At 43.6% G+C, this 21,950-nt stretch overlaps 2 protein-coding genes across 2 annotated transcripts; both read right to left on the bottom strand.

The window, feature by feature from the left end:
• Nucleotides 1–16,104: 16,104 nt before the first annotated feature.
• Nucleotides 16,105–17,296, bottom strand: LOC130137161 (cytochrome c oxidase subunit 3). The gene has a single exon (XM_056307924.1). It carries the CDS (start codon nucleotides 17,294–17,296, stop codon nucleotides 16,421–16,423), a length of 876 nt encoding a protein of 291 aa, XP_056163899.1. The 3' UTR covers nucleotides 16,105–16,420.
• Nucleotides 17,297–18,542: 1,246 nt separating this feature from the next.
• On the bottom strand, nucleotides 18,543–20,181 carry LOC130137162 (putative ATP synthase protein YMF19). The gene has a single exon (XM_056307925.1). The coding sequence runs from the start codon at nucleotides 19,200–19,202 to the stop codon at nucleotides 18,723–18,725; it is 480 nt and encodes a 159-aa protein (XP_056163900.1). The 5' UTR covers nucleotides 19,203–20,181; the 3' UTR covers nucleotides 18,543–18,722.
• Between the last annotated feature and the right edge of the window lie 1,769 nt (nucleotides 20,182–21,950).

Below are 21,950 nucleotides of genomic sequence, written 5' to 3'. Positions count from 1 at the left end.
AATCCCATTGGGATCCGACACGTGGAAAGGCTGGATGGTTCGGATGAAAGCTATTTTAGACGCTACTGGACTAAATGCACAAGCGCCCCGAGCTCCACCCACTTGAACAGGGAAGGAGCAACTTGAAGTGAATCTTTCTAGTAAGAGGTCAGATTTAGGATAAGACACGAAGAAATGGATAGGGTATAACTTGATCCTGGATAGCCTTCATACGGCTCGACCGGGCATCTATTCGCTCTAGTAACACCTGCAGATGGACCAACATCCTTGTACTTGTATAATAAGGCATCCTCTGCTCTTTCTTCTCTCCGCTCAAATGTTTGGGTCGGGGGGACGGCATGCGCCGAAGATGAAGGGAATAAGAGCATCTATCTCTTATTCTACGGCCTCTCACTTCGAAAAGAATTATACGTCCCCCCACCCACTTCTGAAAAGCTCCCGGGAGTGACTCGGAATGCTGGTAGCTGCGTTCCTATTCCGCCTTAGCGGCTAACAGCTTCAGATCGGTCCCTTGAGATCGAACTCCCACTTTCTCGTTGAATAGATAACAGGTCTACGCCCAGTCCCAAACCATTGCTACCGAGTCTAACATCTTTACTATAGGCGGCATGTCGTGTACCAACATCATCCGGATGCACACTCCTACTTGTATTTGGAAGAAACTAGGAAGCTTTAGCCGCTGCGGGTGGTGGAGAAGCTTCTGCTGCAGCTGCACGAATTCCCTTTTGCAAGAACTCAGACCCATATCTTACCATTGATTTGGGTTCCGCAGCTATGACCAAGAATCCAGGTTTCGATCTGCCCGCCCCAACCCCCTTCTCTTATTCTGACCTGTCTAGAGATTGAAATCATTCTGTTGCGTGCCCTATTAGTCAAATGACTCCATTTGCTTAGGCCGTGGAAACCAAAATAAGATCAAGTTTGTTAAAGATCCCCCTCTTCGGAGGAATCTTCTTGGATCCACGGTAGCTAGCACCCTTTTTTAGGCCTTTCGACTCTTCCACAGGCAGCCTGGAAAAGATATCAAATATCTGGCACTCAGATTGAGGCAGACCTCGTAAGGATCCGGTACTTCACATGGTATCTTTAATAAAAGAATCCTTGAATGAAGGTTCGATCTTTTCTTTCTCGTATCTAGCTAGGGTCACTCGACCTTTACACAGGACCAATCGGAGTTTCACCAGTTCCAGCTTCCTTGGTCTTCGATAGTAGGTCTTTGCCCTTCCGGGCTACTGAGAGTGGCGAGATGCTATTGACAATGGAGGTAGCTGTGTCGGAAGGAACGGTTCGTCTGACCACTCCAAAAGACTGTCCACTTGATCCATTGCTTAGAAATGTGACCGAAGAAGAACTCCATGTTGGACTGATTGGCTCCACTTTTGGGACATGGAAAAATGATAAATGATATTAGTAATACTGTTTACGACTTTATACCTTAAACAGTTCAGTCATCCACAAGCAATTCTGATGGTGAATCCCATTCACATCGTTAGAAGCCAAATCTGAAGTATCAGCCAAACCGACATACCCTCTTTCTCCCAAACTAACCCGACCCAACAACTATTCTTTTTCCCGAAGCGGAACCATAAAAGGGAGCATATGAACAAAATATATAGGATTAGGATATAGAAGCATTCGTAGCTGAATCAAGGAATGGGTAGGACTCAGTTCCTGCCTGGGAAGGAATCAAATTCATTCGATTCTATGTGTGGGTAAGGAATAACAACACAAGCCTTTAAGGCTGAATATAAGCCTTTTTATTTCCTTTCAAGGAAAATTACATAACACTTATTGGTACTCTTTAGGGATAAATAAATTACATAATAAATATTGGCACTCTTTAGGAATAATAAATAAATTCGCAGGGAAAAATAACACGGGTTTCCCGCTCCATGAAGCACCGGGTATCAGGCTCAATTCACCTTGATATTTTCCTGGGAAATATATACACCAAGTCCCGGTCTCACTCATAGGATGACTCCTACTTTGTATATTAGTCTTACTATTGGGTGAGAATGGTAGGGACAACAGGATGGGTGCTTCACTAATACTGCCCCAACCAACATGGGCTCAAAAGTAGTGGATAGAGATGCTATGATCATATTTGGGCAACACCGGGGTATGGCGCCCTATTATCCTAATTTTTTTGTTAGGATGTATCATAAGGACGAGTATAATGATTGGGTGGTTGGTCAAATAGTTTCAAAGGGTGAAGTTTTATTGAGCGGGGAATCTGAATTGCTTAGCTTGAACGGGATCATCGATGTTCTTTTTGAAAAGTACATAAAAGAGGGAGAAATAGATCCTGAGTCATTGAGTGAAATGGAGGTCATTCAGATCAAAGATCTGATTCAAAATAAATCTTTTCCCCTTAATAGTATTCAAGGGGTGGAAGAAGAAGTGACTCCGGGTCATAAGCTTTTCCCCACCCTTCCTAAGAAGGAAAAGGAAAGTGTTCTTTCCGGGAAGAGGGGCTCGTTAATAGCTATCTATCTTACACCTTGCGAAAAACTTGTCTTAAATAGTTTATCTCTTTTTATTCAGCTGCGAATGATATCGCTTTGTATTGGCTCAACTTATATCTATGATTCGGTTCTTCCTCACTCTAGAAATAAGAATGACCTTTATCAGGCCGTAATGTTAGCTGAATTTATCACCAGAATTCAGAACATGGGCCATTGTTGTATTGGGTGCTATATCAATCTTTCTCAATTGGTGCCTAAAGTAGATAGGGAACATCTCCTTTTTCGTCTCGGTGAACATATAGCGTCCCCTGAGATTACCCATCTTTTAAGGTCATTTCTGAATATAAGTGGGATTCAGTCAAAGGACGGGGAACCCCTTTTATATTATAAAACTGGTCTTATTCATGTGGCCCCCCTCGCTATAACGCTGTTTGACTTTTATTTCAACGAGTTCGATTTTCACTTTAGAAAGTGTGGTTATTTCTATACTAGACTAGAGTTTGATGCTTTCATTGGTATTCCTATAAATTGTCTTGAAAACTCAAGTGTTGATATCATTCAACACTCAGTTGAGAACAATATAAAGGATTCTTTAGCGAAAATCAATATTACAGCCGATGCTGAAGAAGATATTGTTTCTTGCAATTTCTTTATAGAGGGCGAAAGTATACCCCTATTAGGCGGTGAATTAAGGCTATTGAATAATAAATTTCAATTTGGTGTTAAGAAGAAAAAATGACATAAGGTGTATTGGCACCCTTTAGGGTAAATCAAAATATTGTCTGGTGTTTCATAGTGTAGTAAGATACTACCGTTGCCATGGAAGTCGCATAGGCAGCCTCCCCCCCCTCCCCACGCGCTGGGAGACCACTCTTATAGGGTGTTAATGCCCCCCAAGTATCATAGGAGAATTCATGGGCCGGCAGGCCGGCGAGACAGAATGGGCGGGCACTACTAACCAAGCCAAGTCTAGTTCTCGCCGATAGGCGCTCGTAGCTTGCTTACAAGCCTTGCCAACTATAATAGTTGTGGCCATGGCCCGAAGGAGCCTTAAGCACTTGTACAATGCTCAAGTCAGGGCTCCATCCTACTCGTTGCCCAGAGCCTTGACTTTCTATTAGAAGAGGGTTTAAACTATTTTTAGGGAAGGGAAAAGGAGTCTCTTTCCTCGCCCGATGGTAGAGGTCGATCCCCTATCAACTTCGGTTATCACCTTCCGTGCCTCCTTGCGGTCCTTCTATTTAGCTTTTCCTCGGACTTTAGAGCTAGTTGATAGGCCACTTTCCACATCCGATGCATCGAGATTTCATCTTGGATTTCTAACCTCAAGCCCTATCAAGCAAGGGATTCTTCGTCGGATTCGTTCAAGCCATTGCGAAATAAACAATTGGTAGAACTCCGAAACTTGTTAGGAGTAGGGGCTTTCTTGTACGCTTCTCTCCCCACTATCCTTTAATTTAAATCGAAGTGGAACCTTTGGAACAAGCTTTGGGTCTAATCGGCGGGTAGAAATTTATCCCGAAACCTCGATCGCATCTTGTCCCATGTACTTCCCTTTGCCTTTCCGCTCACGCCTTGCTTGGACTTGATCCCACAAAATGTTGGCATGGCCAGTGCTCAGGAATTTAATCTTCGCACACCTCGGATAGTTCTTTCCAATCAAAGAACTTCTCTACGCTACTTAGCCAATCAAGAAAGTCCTCAGGATGCAATCGGTCATGGAAATCGGGAACGTCCACTTTGATCTCACGATCTCCTTGATCTCGATGCCCTTCTAAGGCCCGGATCATGAAGCTCTCCGGTACCTCAACCAACAAAGGAAGTGGAATGCTCGACATGCCAAATGGGTTTCCTACTTGCAAGAATTCACTTTTGTCCTTCAACACAAGTCCGAGGCAGCTAACAAGGTAGCCGATGCTTTCAGCCGCAAACATACCTTGTTTTCCACACTATCTTATGAAGTTACCGGCTTTTAAGTACTACCTAAGCACTATGGTTCGGATTCCTACTTATCAAAAGTGATAGAGGAACTCCCGGATACTCCAAACAGCCTTTATACACTCTTCAATGGTTATCTTTTTCGAGGTAACTCACTATGTGTGCCCGAGGTATCTCTACGCCTACAAGTTCTAGCCGAACTTCATAATGGTGGACTTTGTGGCCATTTTGGGCAAGACAAGACCGAGGCTCTAGTTTGTCAAAGATACTATTAGCCTTCATTACAAAGGGACGTGCGAAAGTATGTGAAAAGCTGTGTGGTGTGCCAAAGGGCTAAGGGTCAAAGACAAAACACCGGCCTCTACCAACCTCTTCCGATACCCAATGCTCCATGGGAGGACATCTCAATGGACTTTGTTCTTGGTTTGCCTAAGACTCGAGGTGGCTATGATTTCATATTTGTGGTTGTTGACCGGTTCTCCAAGATGGCCCACTTCATCCCATGTAAGTGCATTACCGATTCCTCTAATGTTGCCACTTTGTTCTTTCGAGAAGTAGTTCGATTGCATGGGGTGTTTAAAACTATCACTTCTGATAGAGACACCCGTTTTCTGGGTCACTTTTTGAAGATCTTATGGAGGATCATGGGAACAACACTACACTTCTCTAGTGCCTACCACCCCCAAACCGATGGACAAAGCGAGGAGATGTAATCCAATTGGAAACCTTTTGAGAAGCTTAGTAGGTGAACATCCAAGACTTTGGGACACGGTCCTACCACAAGCTTAGTTTGCATAAAAGAACTAAAAGAACCGCTCCACCGGAAAGTCCCCTTTTGAGGTAGTATATATATGGTAGAGCACCTCCTCTTATCTTAGACCGACTCTCCATGCCTCACCCGACCTTGGCTGGCCTATGACTACTGATTCGGTGCAAGCGGCGCTCCTTCCTTTCTTCATCCTTGTTTTGTTTTTCGGTCGGTGAGTTCCTCTCCCGGTGGTCGAGTTACTTCGTTTCTTAGGGGCGAATGGACAAAAGAGGGACTGGGAGGGACGGGGAATCAAGGTCTTCCTATCTATTCAATCACAGATTTCGAGAGAGAAGGTGCGGGGCAAGACCCACCATCTGATCTGAGCAGCTTAAGCCCACCTACTGTCGAACGGAGTCAACGAAAGCTTCTATTTCAACGCATGTCCGGGCGGGAAGGAACGATGAACGAACGAAGCAGATATAGTAGGGAACTCAATCAGTGCTTCTGAAGAGGCGAGGAGTGGAGTTCAGGGATCCATTTTAAGAAGCCCCCGGTATGGGGGGAGATCAAACAAAAGGGGGTATGTTAGTCAAATAGAGGGGTCTCCCGGGGGCCTAGTCCACGGCTGTAGCCTTAAGCGTCTAAGGGCTGTCATTCTTGTATTGGGCGAACTAAAGCGTTAAATAGCGCCCTTTAGTGGCGTGCAGGGAGTAGTCGTCTTGTTGCTGGTAGGTGCGACTATGTGAGTTGACAACAATACACTGCGGTATGTGTGAGTCCTTAACGGCCTTTAGTGATCCGAAGGAGCAATTGGGGTTACTTCAGACTGGCTTCCTCCCATATACCCCCGTTGACTGTGCTTGCTTATGCTTACTTTGAGTACGCTTGACTTTGTCTGGGTTCGTCTAGCTTTGCATTTCTTGCCTTGGACTCAGCCCAGCTTTGCATCCCCTTTAAAGCTCCTTTCACCCTGGTCCCATTCTTGTCATTTACTGAGCCATTTTGATAAATGAAATACTTTCTCGGTATATGAGATATAAAGTATTTCGGTTTCAAATGTCCTTTTCGAGTTCAATCGTCGTTTTCATTCAATTGCTGCTAAGCGCTATATTCGCATGACTGAATCGAATTGCGAATGCTTGCTCAGGAGTGAGATCTTTTTTTAATCATTTTGCCAAACTATTCGAATGAAATGAGTTACGCGCCAAAGCAACTAAGTGAAGGGCAAGCGGAGGCAGCTTCTTCGTGCTATAAGTGGGCGTGCCAGATAAAACTATATACGTCGTTTTTAAGCCCCTACTCCTATAAAGGCAGGCTGCCCCATTGATCGCCGCTCCACCACTGGACTTTTTGTCTTCCTTTGAGACTATCTTTTTTCCTGGAAGAGCAAAAAGCAGGACACTGTATCCAAATCCAGTGCAGAGGCAGAATACTGGGCTATGTCTGCAGCCACTAGTGAAGTGGTTTGGTTACGCAGGCTTCTATCTGATCTGGGGATTCATCTCACCGCTGCAAGGCCTCTTCATTGTGACAATAACGGCCCTATTCAGATTGCAACCAACCCTGTATTTAATGAGCGTACCAATAATAAACGAAGTGGCCTTACTCATTTAGGGCGCTTCACTCCCGAGAAGTGCTTGGATTAAAAGACAGCCCTTTATTTCGTCCGACCTTCAGATTGCAGATTTGTTCACCAAGTCTCACACTCGTGCTCGGCATGAATTCTTTTTGGGCAAACTCGAACAAATGAGAGGTCAAGAAGCTCGAGGATCAGGCAACTCAGACAAGAAAAGGAGGCCATCGATGCTATGATATCCAGCATCAAGGCCGAAATCCCAAGGCTGAGAATTACCGAGCAGTTGCCCACTTCTACCTGACGGTAGAACCTCGTCTTAAGGCGAAAATAAAAGAAGTCAGCGAGAGTTTTGAAAAGACGGTCTGTTCCCTTAACCCTTTTTTGGCTTTTTGGGAACGTCATACGTGGGAAGCACTTCGGCTACCTTATCGCAAGGGTTTCGATGAAAAAAAGCATCCCCACTAAATCAAGAGTTTAGATGCCCGAACATCTAAGAAGATTGAATCAGGAATAAGTGGGTGATCTCTTGAAGAAGGGCCTAATTAGGCCAAGTAAGAGTCCATGGTCCAGCGCTGCAAAATACGTCAATAACAGAAATGAGCAAGAAAGGGGAATGCCAAGGTTAGTGATCAACTAGAAACCCCTTTCAGAGGCCCTCCAGTGAATTAGGTAGCCCGTACCTAATCGACAAACAAACACTTTTTCGTTCGTAAGCACTGAGCGAGCCGCCTTGTCTACGAAGCTTCGCTGCTCCGCCTGCAGCAGTTCCTTATTCTTTCATTCTTGAATAGGAGAGGCCTTCATCAATCAATCTTCAGTCACATTCCATCCCCAAGCAAAGCACTTCATAACTTGCTCTGGTAAGATCGGCTCATTAACAAAAAAAATGGACTCATTTCACTGGATCAGCTACGACCGTTGCTAGGTTAGGGACAGCTCCGAAGAATGGAAGGAAGACGGATCCGTTTCTTTAAACAGCTGTCCAGACTTCCTCGGCTGCTCCTCCTCGATCGATGCGGCCCCTATTCCTTCCTTATTCATTATAAGAGAATCAACGGCTTGCTTGCCGTCGCAGCTAAGGCTAAGCGGGGCTAGGCCCTAACTTCCATTCAGAAATATGCATTTATCACCCTGGTTTTGTTCCCTCAGGAATTGTCAGCCCCGGACCAAAAAAGTAACAGATGCTCGCAAGACTCCCGAATTCACCCCATTTTTGTCGAACTTACATTGCATCCAGAGGATAACGGGAACCACCTGAGAGAAGCCGACGGACACCCGGAATAAATTAAAGAGCACTCCTGCTCGATAATTGAATGAGCAGCGCCGGCAGAACGATTTCAAAGAGCACCAATTCACTGATATTGAAAGCAAAGCGCCTTTTGAATCAAAATAGCGGGGGCCTTGCTCAAATGGATGATTGATAGTTTTCGATAAGAAGAAAGGTGTTGGTCTGTCTTATCCTATGATAAGAACATTCAAACCATATCGTAGCATGCGTATGGAAGAAAGGGCTTCTCAATAGGAATTCTTGGCCCCAACCCATTTACCACCTCTCATCCCAAATCTGTCTCTTCCTGCATTTGTGTAGCCAGCCTTTTATCAAGATGAGGTGCTTCGGAAGACGCTTTCGGGCCCGAATTCAAATGAGTGGTCGACAAAAGGAACTTTCTTAGTGGAATTTGTGGAAACCGTCCCGTCCGCTGGCTCCTGTTCGGACGTCCTCCTTTTCACAATAACCCCTTTGTTGTGAGATACGGTGCTTTCCCATCAGGGGTTCGGAGCTTTTCAACAGACGGGGATAATCTTGGCCTATTGAATGAGCAATTCAATCCAAAATAGATCGTCAATTATATGCTATCAATCCATATTTAGTTTATATTATGATACGAATCCGACGATCTGAGTTCAAGCCGTTGGAATAGGTTCGACAGTGGATCACAAGTCCTTGGCGATCTCATCTATCTAATGAATGGAGGTCACTATAACTATAATAAGGGTCAGGGTCAGCCCTGCATGCACTCCCCTTCTCCTCAACAGGAATCTCGCAAGGCCCTTCCATAGAGAGTTTCATTAATTGGCGAAAAGCCCATTCAGTGACTTCGGCACATATCTGGGCCTTATCAAGATGGGTGGCCGAAAGATGTCTGTTGTGATCTAGCCCCATCCTTCTCCTGAAAAGGGCTTCAGAAGATAGTGCCGACTTACTGATCTGACGGGTCGTGTCTGAGACGAACTGGCCATCAGATCTGATACTACCTCCAGGGCTCTTTGAAGAGTTTAGCACTCCGCCCTTTTGTCGCTGTAATGATAGGATGGATAAAAAAAGGGAGAGAACGCATCAGAGTTGGAAGGGAGCCCCCGGGTTGTTAGCTAAGCAACCTATGGCATTGGTCGTTCCTTCCTCTGATTGACCTCCAGTTTCTATAGTTATGCTAACTGCTTAGGAATGAAAAATCGGAGTTGCAGGGTCCCCGTCGATGCGATTGATTATAATCATTATACGTAATCAGTGGATCGAATTTCGGAGATATTTTTAGAGATGATATAAATAAGAGGATAAATTGACGGAAAGATCTGGGAGGACCGACCACCGCTAACGAACTCTTGTCGTGTCGGATTGTTTGGAGCACGTTTCTAGTAGGTACGGTGAACCGGGAGCTCCACTCTTGGAAGAACGGAAAATCACTTTATGCAGAGGTAAAAAAAGAACTCACACCCTAACCTGCATCCTATCTTTTTCTGTCACCTGCGATCAGCTTGAGGGATTCAAAAAGGTACTGTTCTTCGATCGTTGATTGTATCCTTTGTCGATTTACTGAAATGGCTGATTCAGCTCAAGTGATATCCGTCAAGCTCAATGAAAAAATGATTCCTTATGGAAAGTCCTAATATAATATAATCTTTTTTTCCTGGGAAAAGATCTTTTGAAATACAATGATTAGCTACAAAAGGACTTTTGTTTAGTGAACGTGTCACAGCCAATTACTCCTTTATTTCAATATATATATAATTTTTTTATTTCCATTTTCTTTTTTTTTTTTAGGATTCAATCCAGCCGCAGGTTTCCCTACGGCTAAACCAATTCCAAGGGAGGATACCGGAGCACAGTTCGAATCCGGGTTAGAAGCAAATGCGACCTCCTTCGCCCCCCCTATGTGCTGAGAATAAGAGGAGTCAGAAAGTGAAAGTCATTTCAGCTTCTCAACACATTGCTTGTGTGAAGACTGGTGAAGATGGAATGTGAGGAGAACTGAAAGAAGCCGAGAAGGGTCCCATTATTCCCTCAGCACCTCAAGGGCTCTCCAGGTAGAGGCATCCTGTTTGCCTCACATGGACACCTTCATATATCGGCCTACTCCGATGCGGATTGGGCTGGATCTCCGGGTGATCGGAGGTCTACTACTGGCTACTGCACTCTTATTGGAGGCAATCTTGTCCCTTAAACAAAAGAATCAGAAGCAAAAGTTGCCAGATCTAGTGCCGAAGCTGAGTATAGGGCTATGGCCCATGTCGACAAGGGTTTAAGGCTTTCAAGTAGAGCCTTCGTATATTCCTTAATAAAAGGTTTTCCAGTTTTCTTTTTCAGTATTCTCCATCTTGAAACTTATTCTAGTTCAACCAGCTAGAGAATTCGTAGTTGATTCACCTATACTGGCTCATGGTTATAAACCTTCACAAACGGTTTATTAAGTCGGATAAAAAACCTAAAACGTGATATACCTGATTTGGAAGACAGAGCCTTAGAATTAGGCTTTCATCTTCAACCATCCTGGTCATCTGGACCCAACACTACTAAGAATCCCTTACGGGAAGCTTTAGGTGTTGATTGGTCCCAGAGAGACCGAAAGTTGACTATCTTCCAGACGTTACCAGTGGATGCAACTGCGGTCTGGACTCTTGTAGGCCACGTCGTTGCGGATGGCTTCCATTTTTAAAAGAAAACCAAGTGCGTCGAAGCCAACGGTCGAATCTTTCTGTGAATTGTGCAATCATTATGTGAGGCCGCCCAGAAGATCTGGTGGGACTCGATGATTACACGTCCGGGTCGGAGCGGAGTGAAGCTTGAGGGTTCTGGTAAGGTTATTTGCCATCGCAAATCCTTTCGCTCAGGTGCTTGTGCGCCCGCTTCATGATTGGCTGATGAGGACTTTGTCTAAGTTGGAGTTTTTTTCCAGACAAGACCCCTTAAGCGTCTTAATAAAGGAATAATAAATGGATTCTCTGACGACCTCAGCAACGGATTCCCTCCCTGCGGAGCTGACAGCCATGGTGCTAAATGTTCTGTTTGGAGAGAATATTGCCTCTACCTGGCTGTATCTGTTAACTGACAACTTCTTTAGGTGTCCTCAAAACCTTATTAAGTTAAAGGTAGCCGTTGGCTAGAGTTGTCCGTTTTCAGAAAGGCCAACCCCCAACCCGGCTAAATGGTTTTACAGTTTTTGGCCTGCATTTACACTAACTCACCATATGTTAGTGTGTATTGCGGCTGAGAAAGTATATAAAGGGAAAAGGTTTTCAAAAAGCCATTCTCGGTGACGACATTATTATCGCCGACGAAAAGGTTGCAAACGTGTATACGGCCCTCTGATAGGACTGCGACCTAACTATATCGGTCGAAAAGTAGCTAGTCTCTGACAAAGGTACTCTTGAGTTCGCTAAGCCATTTATACGCGATGAAGGTAGAACGGATTTATCTCCAATCTCCCTTCGCATGATCGCTGGTTCACTCAGTAGCAGCTCCCGTATTCGCGAGGGTTGAAAATGGATTTCAGCCAATATGAACAACAAGAACTCGACATTCTCAAGTTCACCAATTGAACAAGTCCGGCATATCGTCGCAAAGTAGTACGCTCAAGTGGACTCCACCTAATGGACGGATACAGAGATAGTATCCAGAAAGATCTTGGGATTACAAAAGTCATCTTGATTCTCAGGATGATTCTCCACCTTTCTATCAGTTGCAACATGAAGAATATGCCTTAGCTTATGGGTAAAATAAAGAAGTGTGCTATACTATTTATTACCGAAGGCTTAGGCTTCTATGGGACCGGCTGAACATGAGGGACCCCTTTCAAAGATAGGGGCACCGATTCTAAAGGCTCTTAATTTCATATAAGATAGAATAGCCTTATAGAGTAGAAAGGGGCTCTCTAAGTTTTTGATGAGTTTGAGGCCTGAGTTCGAGAATGTTAGATCCTCAATTCAACAACATCGAGTTCCTCCACCAGACATTGATAGAGCAGTTGCTGATGTGAGATTCGAGGAGACTCGACTTGAGCCCCTTTACTAGGTTGGGTGCTGGGGGTCGATCAACTATTCCTCAGGTGCTTCAAATCAGGTTCTTGCAGCTGAACATGCTTCGGGATATCGACCCTATGGTCAGAATCTTCAATCTGGAAGCTCTGCTGGTGCATCAGGCCAACGAGACATGTCTGCAATCATATGCCACTATTGCAAGAAGGCGGGTCACATGATTGCAGACTCTCACAAGCGGCAGAATGCAAACTCTCGTCGACAGTCAGACATGGCTCATCTTGCTGCTCCCCCAGAGACGCCTACTGAATCGGAGACTTCCCAATCCCCTTACTCCATAGGGCCCCTCTCGCATGATCCTGTACAAGACAGGAGGTAGGAGAGAAGTGAATAGAAACATTTTTTTTTTCAAACCGGAAAGAAGATTCACTGAGAGAGCGGGAAGATTAAAAAGAGCAGAACATATTCGATGATAACGAGAGAGAGTACCAAGACTAGCTAGAGGGAATTGTTCGGAGTTTGCAGTTGAAACAATAAGGAACTTAGATGGAGAACAAAGAGTTGAAAGAAGTGAAGAATCACCAGTCAGATTCTTCGATGCACCCGAGTTGCAGCCCCCTATGTTGGTTGCATAAGGGGGGCAAATACCAGTAGTAGAGGAGGAAGAGATATGACAAGACGGATTCAACCTCTGAATCTGCTTCCGCTGTCGTGGGGTAAAACTATTTGTGTCGGGCCTGGGAGTGCTCCTAAGATCATAGAAGGAATTCATTTTCGCCGATCGGCGGTTATGGGTCAATCAAAATGTATCATCTACCGCCCTTTCGTGAAAGGAAAAACCTTCTAAAGCGCACACTTACTTTCTAGTGTGATCAGTCGAAGCGATCTCAGAAGATACCCTTTTTATTATCCGATTGGCGATTAACCTACGAAGCGCTCCTGCTACGGAAGCTAGAGTTTTCTCCACACACGATGGGTTGGTGTAAGACTCGATATCAAACCTTTCCCTGAGGGCTGAAAAAGAGATGGGCCATACTTTAGCGGCTCGCTTCGTCTCTTCTCCCCAAGCGCTGTGCTCTTTTCAGCTGGATCCGGGTCAATAGGTCAGCACGATGAAAGGGCTAGAATTCTCTGGCTCGGCAGTGTCGTCGTACAATTTCGGCTCTACCTTCCCTTCTATCACGTGCAGGCTCGTTTAGATTGGGCCATAGCTAGGTGGTAGACTGAAGACCAAGCCATTCAACTAGAGGTAAGGTGCGGACTTGTGCTCCTGCTTTGGTAGAGTTTTCATCCAAGAGACTCGATCTTCTTTATGGTTGAAGGGGCCATTTCAAGGCAGAAAAGACCATCGCATCGAGAATTCTAGGTCGGTTCTTGCAAACTTTTGGATCTTTAGCTTACGATCTGCTTGTTCGCCGGGGTACGAATTAATCCGTAAGCGATAGTTTACATTCTTCGGGCAGTTGGAATTCACTCCAATAGTCAATGTCTTCTATTCTTGGCTCCAAGGGTTCCTTACAAGGAGCAGTCTGGCTTTATCGGATTGGAATCGATCTTGTGACGGGCGGTCTTTTAGCCATATACCGACTTGCTTTGCTAGCGATGGCTTTATCATACGGTGTCCTATGAACCAAGTTTTTCCATCGTCAGCTTTTTTAGAGCCATCAATAAAGCTAGCAAAGACATTTGTCATGATCGCGCCACTCGACGAAAGACTTTTTCTGGGGTACGGGGGGGAATCCATAACGGACTCCTCCTCTTTAGTAGGGCGCTGTCTTGGTTTAGGGGGAAGACTTTCTCATCTTGGACTTCAAAAGTCTTCCAGTTAGAAGAAAGTGTGATCATTGGTCCGATCTTTCCCAAAGACGCTACGCTAGTCTTTGCCTTCCCTTCCCCCTACTTCCCTATCCTCTGCCTCGCTGCGCCCCTTCTCTCTTCTACCTACCTATCAGTCGCCCTTATTAAGGCCCTGCTCTACTCAAACGGATTTCGCTCTTAGTGGATATAGAAGCTTCTGCGATCGGGTAGAAAAAGCTGTTAAAGAAGGAGCTCTTTGTGGAAGATCAACTGAAAGAGGCGACCGTTGATAGCATTGATTGATAATTTCGTATATAAAGATCTGATTCGTTTTTTCAAGCTATGAATGTAGAAGTGGGATGGAGATCAGGTTGAACTAACACGGGTTAATCTAACAATTCAATATCTATATCAGCCGCTTTCAATAATCCGTTCTTCTGATAGTATCTATACTTCAATCTTTAAGAAGAAAAAAGGCATATGTATGCATGCCAGTCCTTCTGTCCAAGGAAAGCGGGAAAATAGACCTGACCTATATCTGACCAGGTATGAAGAATTGCTTTTCATCTCTAAGAAATCGATTATATCAAAGAAATTTCCCCTAACCTAAGAGAGACCATATTCAAACGAGCTACATACGCAGGAGCGATAACTAGAGTACTAGAGCCAAGGAGCTAGAGAGACTGGAGTGTTAAAGTAATGAGGGGAGCAATGGCTTCGAAATAAACGGATCTCACTCAAAAAAACTCTCCCTCCCTGAACCCTGAAATAGAGAGTAGAGAGTTTTTTAAAAAAGAAATAAAGCAAGGGGCGAGTAAGCACTAAACTTTTACATCTAATAAAAAAGACGTAGGGACCTACCTTCCTATGAAAGGAAGTGAAGATTCAGTCTTTTTACTTACTTTTTCTACCTGCATTTTACAGTGAAGCTGATCTCTTCATCACTCTCTTTCTCTCCACTGGCCCGGGAGATGTGTAAACAACTCAAGATGGGATCTCATTGAAGTCGCTCTTATATAGCATTAACGCCTTTACAAAGGTACTGGGCTCTATTTTTTCCTACTTTTACCTTCCACCTTGGACTAAGACTTTAAATAGTTTTTTATACTCTTTCCTTTGCAGCTCTCATTGGCAACCTTTGAATTTCTCTATATCCTAAAATAAAATAGTATAGGCTCGTCCAGCCCTAACAATCCCTTTGAGACATCCGAATCAGAAGTAAGCCCTTGTAACCTCCATGGATCAAGAGAGAAAGAGGAGCTGTGCTAAGTCTTTATTTAATCCATTCCCATGAAAGCAAATTTAGCCACGACCACGACAGCCAAGTAAAAGACTGCCTTTCATTATTTTAGATGCCTTCGCTAGTTAAAAGGAAAGGTTCCCTTTTTATATTCATTCAGATACGCAATAAATCGAACAATTATTATTTATACTTTTACTTGTGGACAACCAATTTGGATCTTGCCAAATTTGGAGTCTCTTTTTTTACTTTTCTGCCTCCCATATTGAGACTGCACTGGTGTATGAAATATTGGGTTAGTTATTCTAAGATTGCTTGACTCGGATTATTCATTACATCACCGACCTTTAGTATTAGCCATACTATTTACCTATCCTTTTATACCCCCATATATTATGTTATGGGGCACTGAAATAGAAAAGAGAGAAGCGGCTCTTGCCTCGTGATTGGGATTCAGTAGTAGATTCAGAAGTTGTTGGACCGGTCGATGTACAAATTCTTTATAGGGAGTCGATTTGCGGGGTCGCGAAATCAGTCAATCCTGTTGATCCCAAACCGCCTAATTATACCTAAATCACTGGGGGCGGCGGGCGTTTGAGGCTGATAAAAGGGGCTGAAATGGTGGTGGAGAAGTTTTTTGGTAGAGTTTAGGAGTCTGCGAGACATTTTTTACAAGAGGAGGTGTCAGCTGGTTTATACTTTTGGCTTTCTAAAAAAACCCAAAAAAGCGAATGAATGAATCAGCGAAGAAAAGAAATGTTAGGATGGGCTGGTCGAGCTAGCTCTAATCGAATTGTGACATCACGTAAAGTAAGTTTGCCCTAATTGAAGTACACAGGGAAAAGGACTGAAAGCCAAGGGGAAAACATCCATTTCTTTGACAGAGAATCGGATTTGCTAGTATATAGAAGATTTAAGGCCTAACGAGTGCCTTGAAAACTTTTTGCCATTCGGAGATGGGAGATTGCCGGGTTTTTGATTACAGAATCCCAGGAATAGCGGGTATGATTCTGACCTATTTCTTACTGTTGACATGGGTTAATTCTTTTCTTTAATAGATATAACAGACGGTTTGATGTTTGAGTTCGATCCATTAGGTTCTTCGATTTGTTCGGAAAAGAAAACGAGAGACAAGAAAACATCTTTGATTACGATTAAAAGGAACAATCTCAAATAGACCAAGATCAAATTGCGGGTCATTTCTTGGTGAACATGATCTGCCATAATCTCTTCGATCCCTTTATTTATGTGCCAGAATAGAGAGAGATTTGATAGGAAAGTGGAAAAGACCTTTTTGTATATGAGAATCAAAGGGAGTGGTAAAGCTGCAGTCATTCTTTGGAAAAGCCCGGTTCTCTTTGTCTTCGAGCTCTCATTCCTCAATCCATTTATTCGTTCCTTCATATACCTCCCCACCAATAGATAGATACAAATAGGAATAACCGAACCACGTCTACAAAATGCCAGTACCATGCAGCGGCTTCAAAGCCAACGTGATGCTCCTTGGTCAGATGACCAAGATATTGGCGAATACCACATATGATCGAGAAAAGAGTACCTATAATCACATGAAAACCATGAAAGCCAGTTGCTAAGGAAAAGGTAGAACCATAAATACTATCCGAAATAGTGGAGGGTGCTTGATAATATTCCATTCCTTGAAAGCCAGTGAATACTAGAGCCAGTGAAACGGTAGCTACTAAAGCGTAAACTGCTCGTTTTTCCTTCCCCGCGAGTATAGCATGATGAGCCCAAGTTACGGCAGCTCCGGATGAAAGGAGAATAGGGGTATTAAGAAAAGGGATTTCCCGAGGATCTAAAACCCAAATCCCTTTTGGGGGCCAAATACCTCCGATCTCTACCGTAGGTGCCAAAGAAGAATGAGAAGAAGCCCGAAAAAAAGCAAAAAGGAACATAACCTCCGATACGATGAACGGAATAGAACCATATCGAGGTCCTAATTGTACGACTTTGGTATGATGTCCTTCCAACGTGGATTCACGTAGAACATCGCGCCACCATACGAACATGGTATATAGGATAAATATGAGGCCCAAACTGAGAAGTGTTGCACCCCCTTGAAATGGATGCATGTACATCACACCTCCTACGGTGGTTGCCAAAGCTCCGAGTGAACCCGAAATAGGCCATGGACTTGGATCTACCAAATGATAAGAATGCCTCTGAGATTCAATCATAAACCACTTTGCCTCAGTTGTATGTAAACCCCCCCCTTCACCCCCACTCCCTAAAGTAAGGGCTCTTTGGGGTCTCATTTTCTTTCTATCTGACAGGACAAACAAATAGGAAGGGATGGTTCTTTCATTGTATTGATAGAAGTCTAACTAGAAAAAGATCTCTCTAAACCTTTGAGAAGAGAATCGTTGGTTTGACCGACGAACTACGTGGGAAAATGGACCTTCTTTCTTGGATTTTCAGCAAGCATTTTTGGAAAGTAACAATTCCATTCAGTTCGGTTTCGGAAGCTGGTCGCGGATTAGTGCGTTCTGCGCCGCCGGCGGCCTAAAAAAAATAAAAATCGAAGGTTGATCTCTCTGGTTGAGGCTGCATTATTCATTTATTCACCTTGACACGTGGGAAGGGCTTACTCTCCTAGTGGCTCGGCTTGGGCGAAGGTCCCTTTTCTGGTAACTGGAAGCGAAAAGCACACCTTTGAGATAAGGGTTGAGAGGAAAACCTCTTCCTAACCACAAATCCAGTGGTAAAGAAGTTTTGGTCCACATATGAAGAATGCGCTCAATGTGGGCCTTTCTATGATGGTCCAGTCGAGACGCTTAAAACTACAACCTGATATACGAGCAAGAGTTGATAACCTCTTAACCCGATATTTCAAGTGTATTGCCATAGCACCCCAAGGGTGATGGGCATTGAGTAGAGATCGAATCGAGATAGGACTTAAGTCCACACTCCAATTTGACACTCTACCCTAAACCGTTTTGCAAACTCAGCTGAACCACTCTCCGAAATGAGGGATTTCTGATATGAAATAGAAAGACCAAAATTTTGGAGAGATTCCTCATAAACTTTGGCTACAGCCTGATCAGCAATGACAATGTTATCACCGAGTACAGCATACTTGTCAAAGTACAATCCCGGATACACCTTTTCTGCACAATACCACACCAAAATATGATGTGAAGCAAATAAAGGCCATAAGGCATGATAACCGAGAGGTTGTCCGGCAACAAACGAGACCCTTGAATTCGGATTCCTAACAAAGTGTACCTCAAATATGTTGCATGCTAATGTTGAATTAACAACAGCACAAGCAAACGACCTATCGAATAAATACTGCATCACTTCAAACAGAAAGACTAAAGGCCACCTATCAGTGGCCGACTTTAAGTCAAAAGAGAAGCAGTGTTTATTGCCAACTAATCGATCAAGAGGAGCTTCTTGATTAACATTGGTATCCTTTTCATTTGTTGCAATGAAGCTAGCCAATAAGAACCTCTGATTGATCTAGTTTCCAATGGGGAAAATCCGCCTTTTGCCTCCTCCTTCAACCGAGCAACCTAGTTTTCCAGTCATAGGTGGCACTCCAAGCTCTTCAACAGAAGGTAGAATTGGACCAACAGTTCTTTCGAACTCGTCCAAATCCACCCCTGTGAAGAACTTCTTCATAGGATCAAGTGCATACCTGATTCTATGAGGCCACCGAACAACCAAGTTAGAATGAAATTAAAAAACAATGCTTCCTTGTCCGTGTGGAACATGGATTAGCATTATGTCATTCCTACAAGTGATCCCCCATCCAGGATTAGAAGAAGTGCTATATGAGGACTTTGAAATAAAATAGAATATGTTTCTTTCCATTCCTCGTGAGCCACTTATTTCTCCGAAAGACGAGATCAAAGTTATTTTCCTCCTTTTTCCCAATAAGTCGACGGACTTACACCATTGGGATACTTCGAATAAACTGGAGTACATATAGGATACACCGGTGCTAAAACCTTTTCTCAAGATATCTTCCAAACTGTTTGGGTCCTTGCTCCGGATCTTGTTCTCCCGGTGTGAAAGCAGTTGGTTCCGTAGTTTTAGAATTCTGCTGATCCCAAGTACTCCATCTCCATCATTGCATATGGCAATATAGAAAGTAAAGAGGAAAAGGCATGACCAGAAGAATTGTGTAAAATAAGTGAATTTATCCAGTTGAGGCATGTAAGATTTCTTTTTGAATCAAATTCCCGGAAAGAAAGAGAGTCCTTCCTGTACGAGTAGTGAAGAATTAGATAGAGCTTTGGTTGGTTGTTGACCAACGGAAAGCATGGGACTTTTGGGCGTATGAAGAAAAGTCACTTTTTCTTCTCTTACGATCTTTCGAGTTGGATGAACAGATCGCTCCTAAATACAGACGTTATCAACTACTCCTCCTTATCTTTTCCGCTGGCCTCCCTTTTTTAAAAAAAGTAAATTCGCACCCCCCACCAACTGTATTCGAAACTTCTGACTCGACCGGGATTCTTGATAATCCCCTCGAGTATAACTCTATACAGTCTCATCCCATAAAAAAGTAAATATCCGGTTAACAAAATCATGGTATAAGTATACCAAAAATGATGGAACAAGAAATCAGTTACCCTATCCATTATGGGTGCCATTTCCAAATATCTTCCAAATATATTTCCCGGAAAGAAAGAGATTCCTTCCTGTAGGACTAGTTATGAAATAGAAAGAATTTGGGTTGGCTGTTGACCAACGAAAAGAATGGGAATTGAAATGCAAAGCAGGATTTTCGATCAAATCAAAAAAGGGTAGCAAGAGAAAAAACGGAAGAAAAGAAAACTTTTTTAGGGGCAATCGTTAGATTGGTATCACATCTATAAGAACGAAGAACTTTGAAAGAAAAAGAATATATAGAATATAGGACTTCAAAAAGAAATTCGATTTTCGGAGTAAAAACAAGACAATAAAATAACTTTATCTCCCCTACTGAAAGAAGTATTGCTTTCTGCTCTTCAAGTTAGAGAAGGACTTAGACCATATGGTGACCGGCTTCGCGAGACCTTTTCGGTCCACACTGGCGAGGATGACCCCTCTCCCAGGCTAGGTTCTATTGGGCAGAGGCTTTCTCGATCAACTTTCTAAATGAAGAAAGAGAAAGGCAAAAGGTATCTTTTCTTTATATACGATATTAACTTGAACTCGCTACAAGTACTACGCTCCTCTATCTATCTCGTGTAACGTATGCAACTCGTACCTTTCAGTCTTCGTTCCTCTCGTTCTTCATTCTCATTCCTTTCGTTGGAAAAAAAAACTGTCTTTTCACACAAAAAAAAAAGAATCCCCATTGAAGAAGATCTCATACATTCCATTATCAAAGGCAGACGGTTACCTGGGAGTTGGATTGCCTGGGGAGTGTCATGGATAAAGGTCTACTGCAGCCTGTCGTAAGCTTTTTCCAACTCGATTTCTTTGGCTAGCATTCCTCTTCTTCTTTTTTTCCTTTTCATGGGCAGTCTATAATCTCCTGTACTGCATGATTAGTTTAAGTTATCTGTCTGCCCGGAGCAAAACGAGACAGAGCCAAGGGAAGCAGCGGCTTGAGTCTATTCACTAGCACTTTCGTAATTGTATAACCATCCTTTTTAGCTGTTGATCATCATAGATCCATCTTCCATCATTGCTTTTCAGGTGCCATTCTTACTTCTCCTTATGAGGGTCTTGCTTTTTCCTACGAGATAGTCACTCCCGGAAAGTCCTACTCCTGTTGTATAAAAATATTTCCAATTTGGATAACCAAGTTTGACACATATGGATGCCCAGAATAGGACAAAAAGACGTAGGAAAAACGTTAGCAAGTAATCCCTTCTCGTATTCCCCCTTATTCAAAAGGAATTGATAGAGATGAATCCCCTAGCTAGCAAGAGCAGAAGTAGTGCCAACTCTGCATCGATTCCCCGCATCTGAGAGCTCTATTAACATAGACTTTCGATCAAACGATTTCATTTTTCTTTCTTTTGATCTCATTGCCAGTCTCGATTCAATGGGGGAATAAAGAGTCCTTGGCCTTACTTTAGAATGAGAATGCGGCGGAGCTTATCTTCATAGATAGCAGATGTGCTGTGCCATTGATAATAATGTAGATACGGAAGTCTCTTTCGATGCTTTTCATAGTAGTTATATAAGCCTTCTTTCTAGAAGCCGTTAAGGACCTTTCTAAAAAAGAGAGAGGGCGGAAGCTAGTAGCAAGCGAAGCCGAGCGAAGCGATAAACCAAGTACTCCTTGAAAACAAGCACTGCAACAAAGGCTCTTCCTCATTATTGATAGCACAGGAAAGAGACAGAAGATTAAGCAGACTTTTCTCTGCATCTACTGCACTTCTACTTTATTCACTTTCGGAGATCGCTACGCCCCTTGGCCTATCAAAATGAGAGTTTCGGGGACCACAATGAGGAGTATACCCTTTCCATAAAAAGAAAGACCAACTCAATACAATTTCACACTCGACATTCCGCTTGTGATTGCTCTTAGAGAAGTAGAGGTGGCAAGGGCCGGAAGAAGAATCCCCAGAGAGAGCGAGAGCGGAATGTACGGAGCGGAGTTTGCACGAATCTGAGGAGATTCATACATAACTATGAACCTAGTAGTTAAATAAGAATCGAATTGAGTGCGACTTCTGCTCATCAAAAAACGTTTCCCAAGTCGTGTTGCAAACAGATGACTTCATCTATCTCTTGTATTGTTTGTGTCTTGTCTTGAATCCTCATCATCGGTTTCTGATGGTCTTACTCGCCGCTGGAATCTTAACTTGACGTCTCGGCGGCTTCCTCCTTCGATCCATCTTGAAAGTGCAGGGTCACCCTAGGCCGGATCTACTTCATCGACTGTGTGCTTGCTGCCCAATCCTTCCCAACTCTGGCCGCCTGTCGCTAATGTTTTCCGAGTAGCGTCTCGTAAGCATCTTC

This window comes from Syzygium oleosum, unplaced genomic scaffold (genome assembly GCF_021117445.2).
Source record: "Syzygium oleosum isolate NSW1041296 unplaced genomic scaffold, Sole_v2.1 Sole_v2.63, whole genome shotgun sequence".
Taxonomy (NCBI): domain Eukaryota; kingdom Viridiplantae; phylum Streptophyta; class Magnoliopsida; order Myrtales; family Myrtaceae; genus Syzygium; species Syzygium oleosum.
The sequence above is the reverse complement of the archived record's forward strand: the minus strand, read 5'-3'. Positions and strand labels throughout refer to the sequence as shown.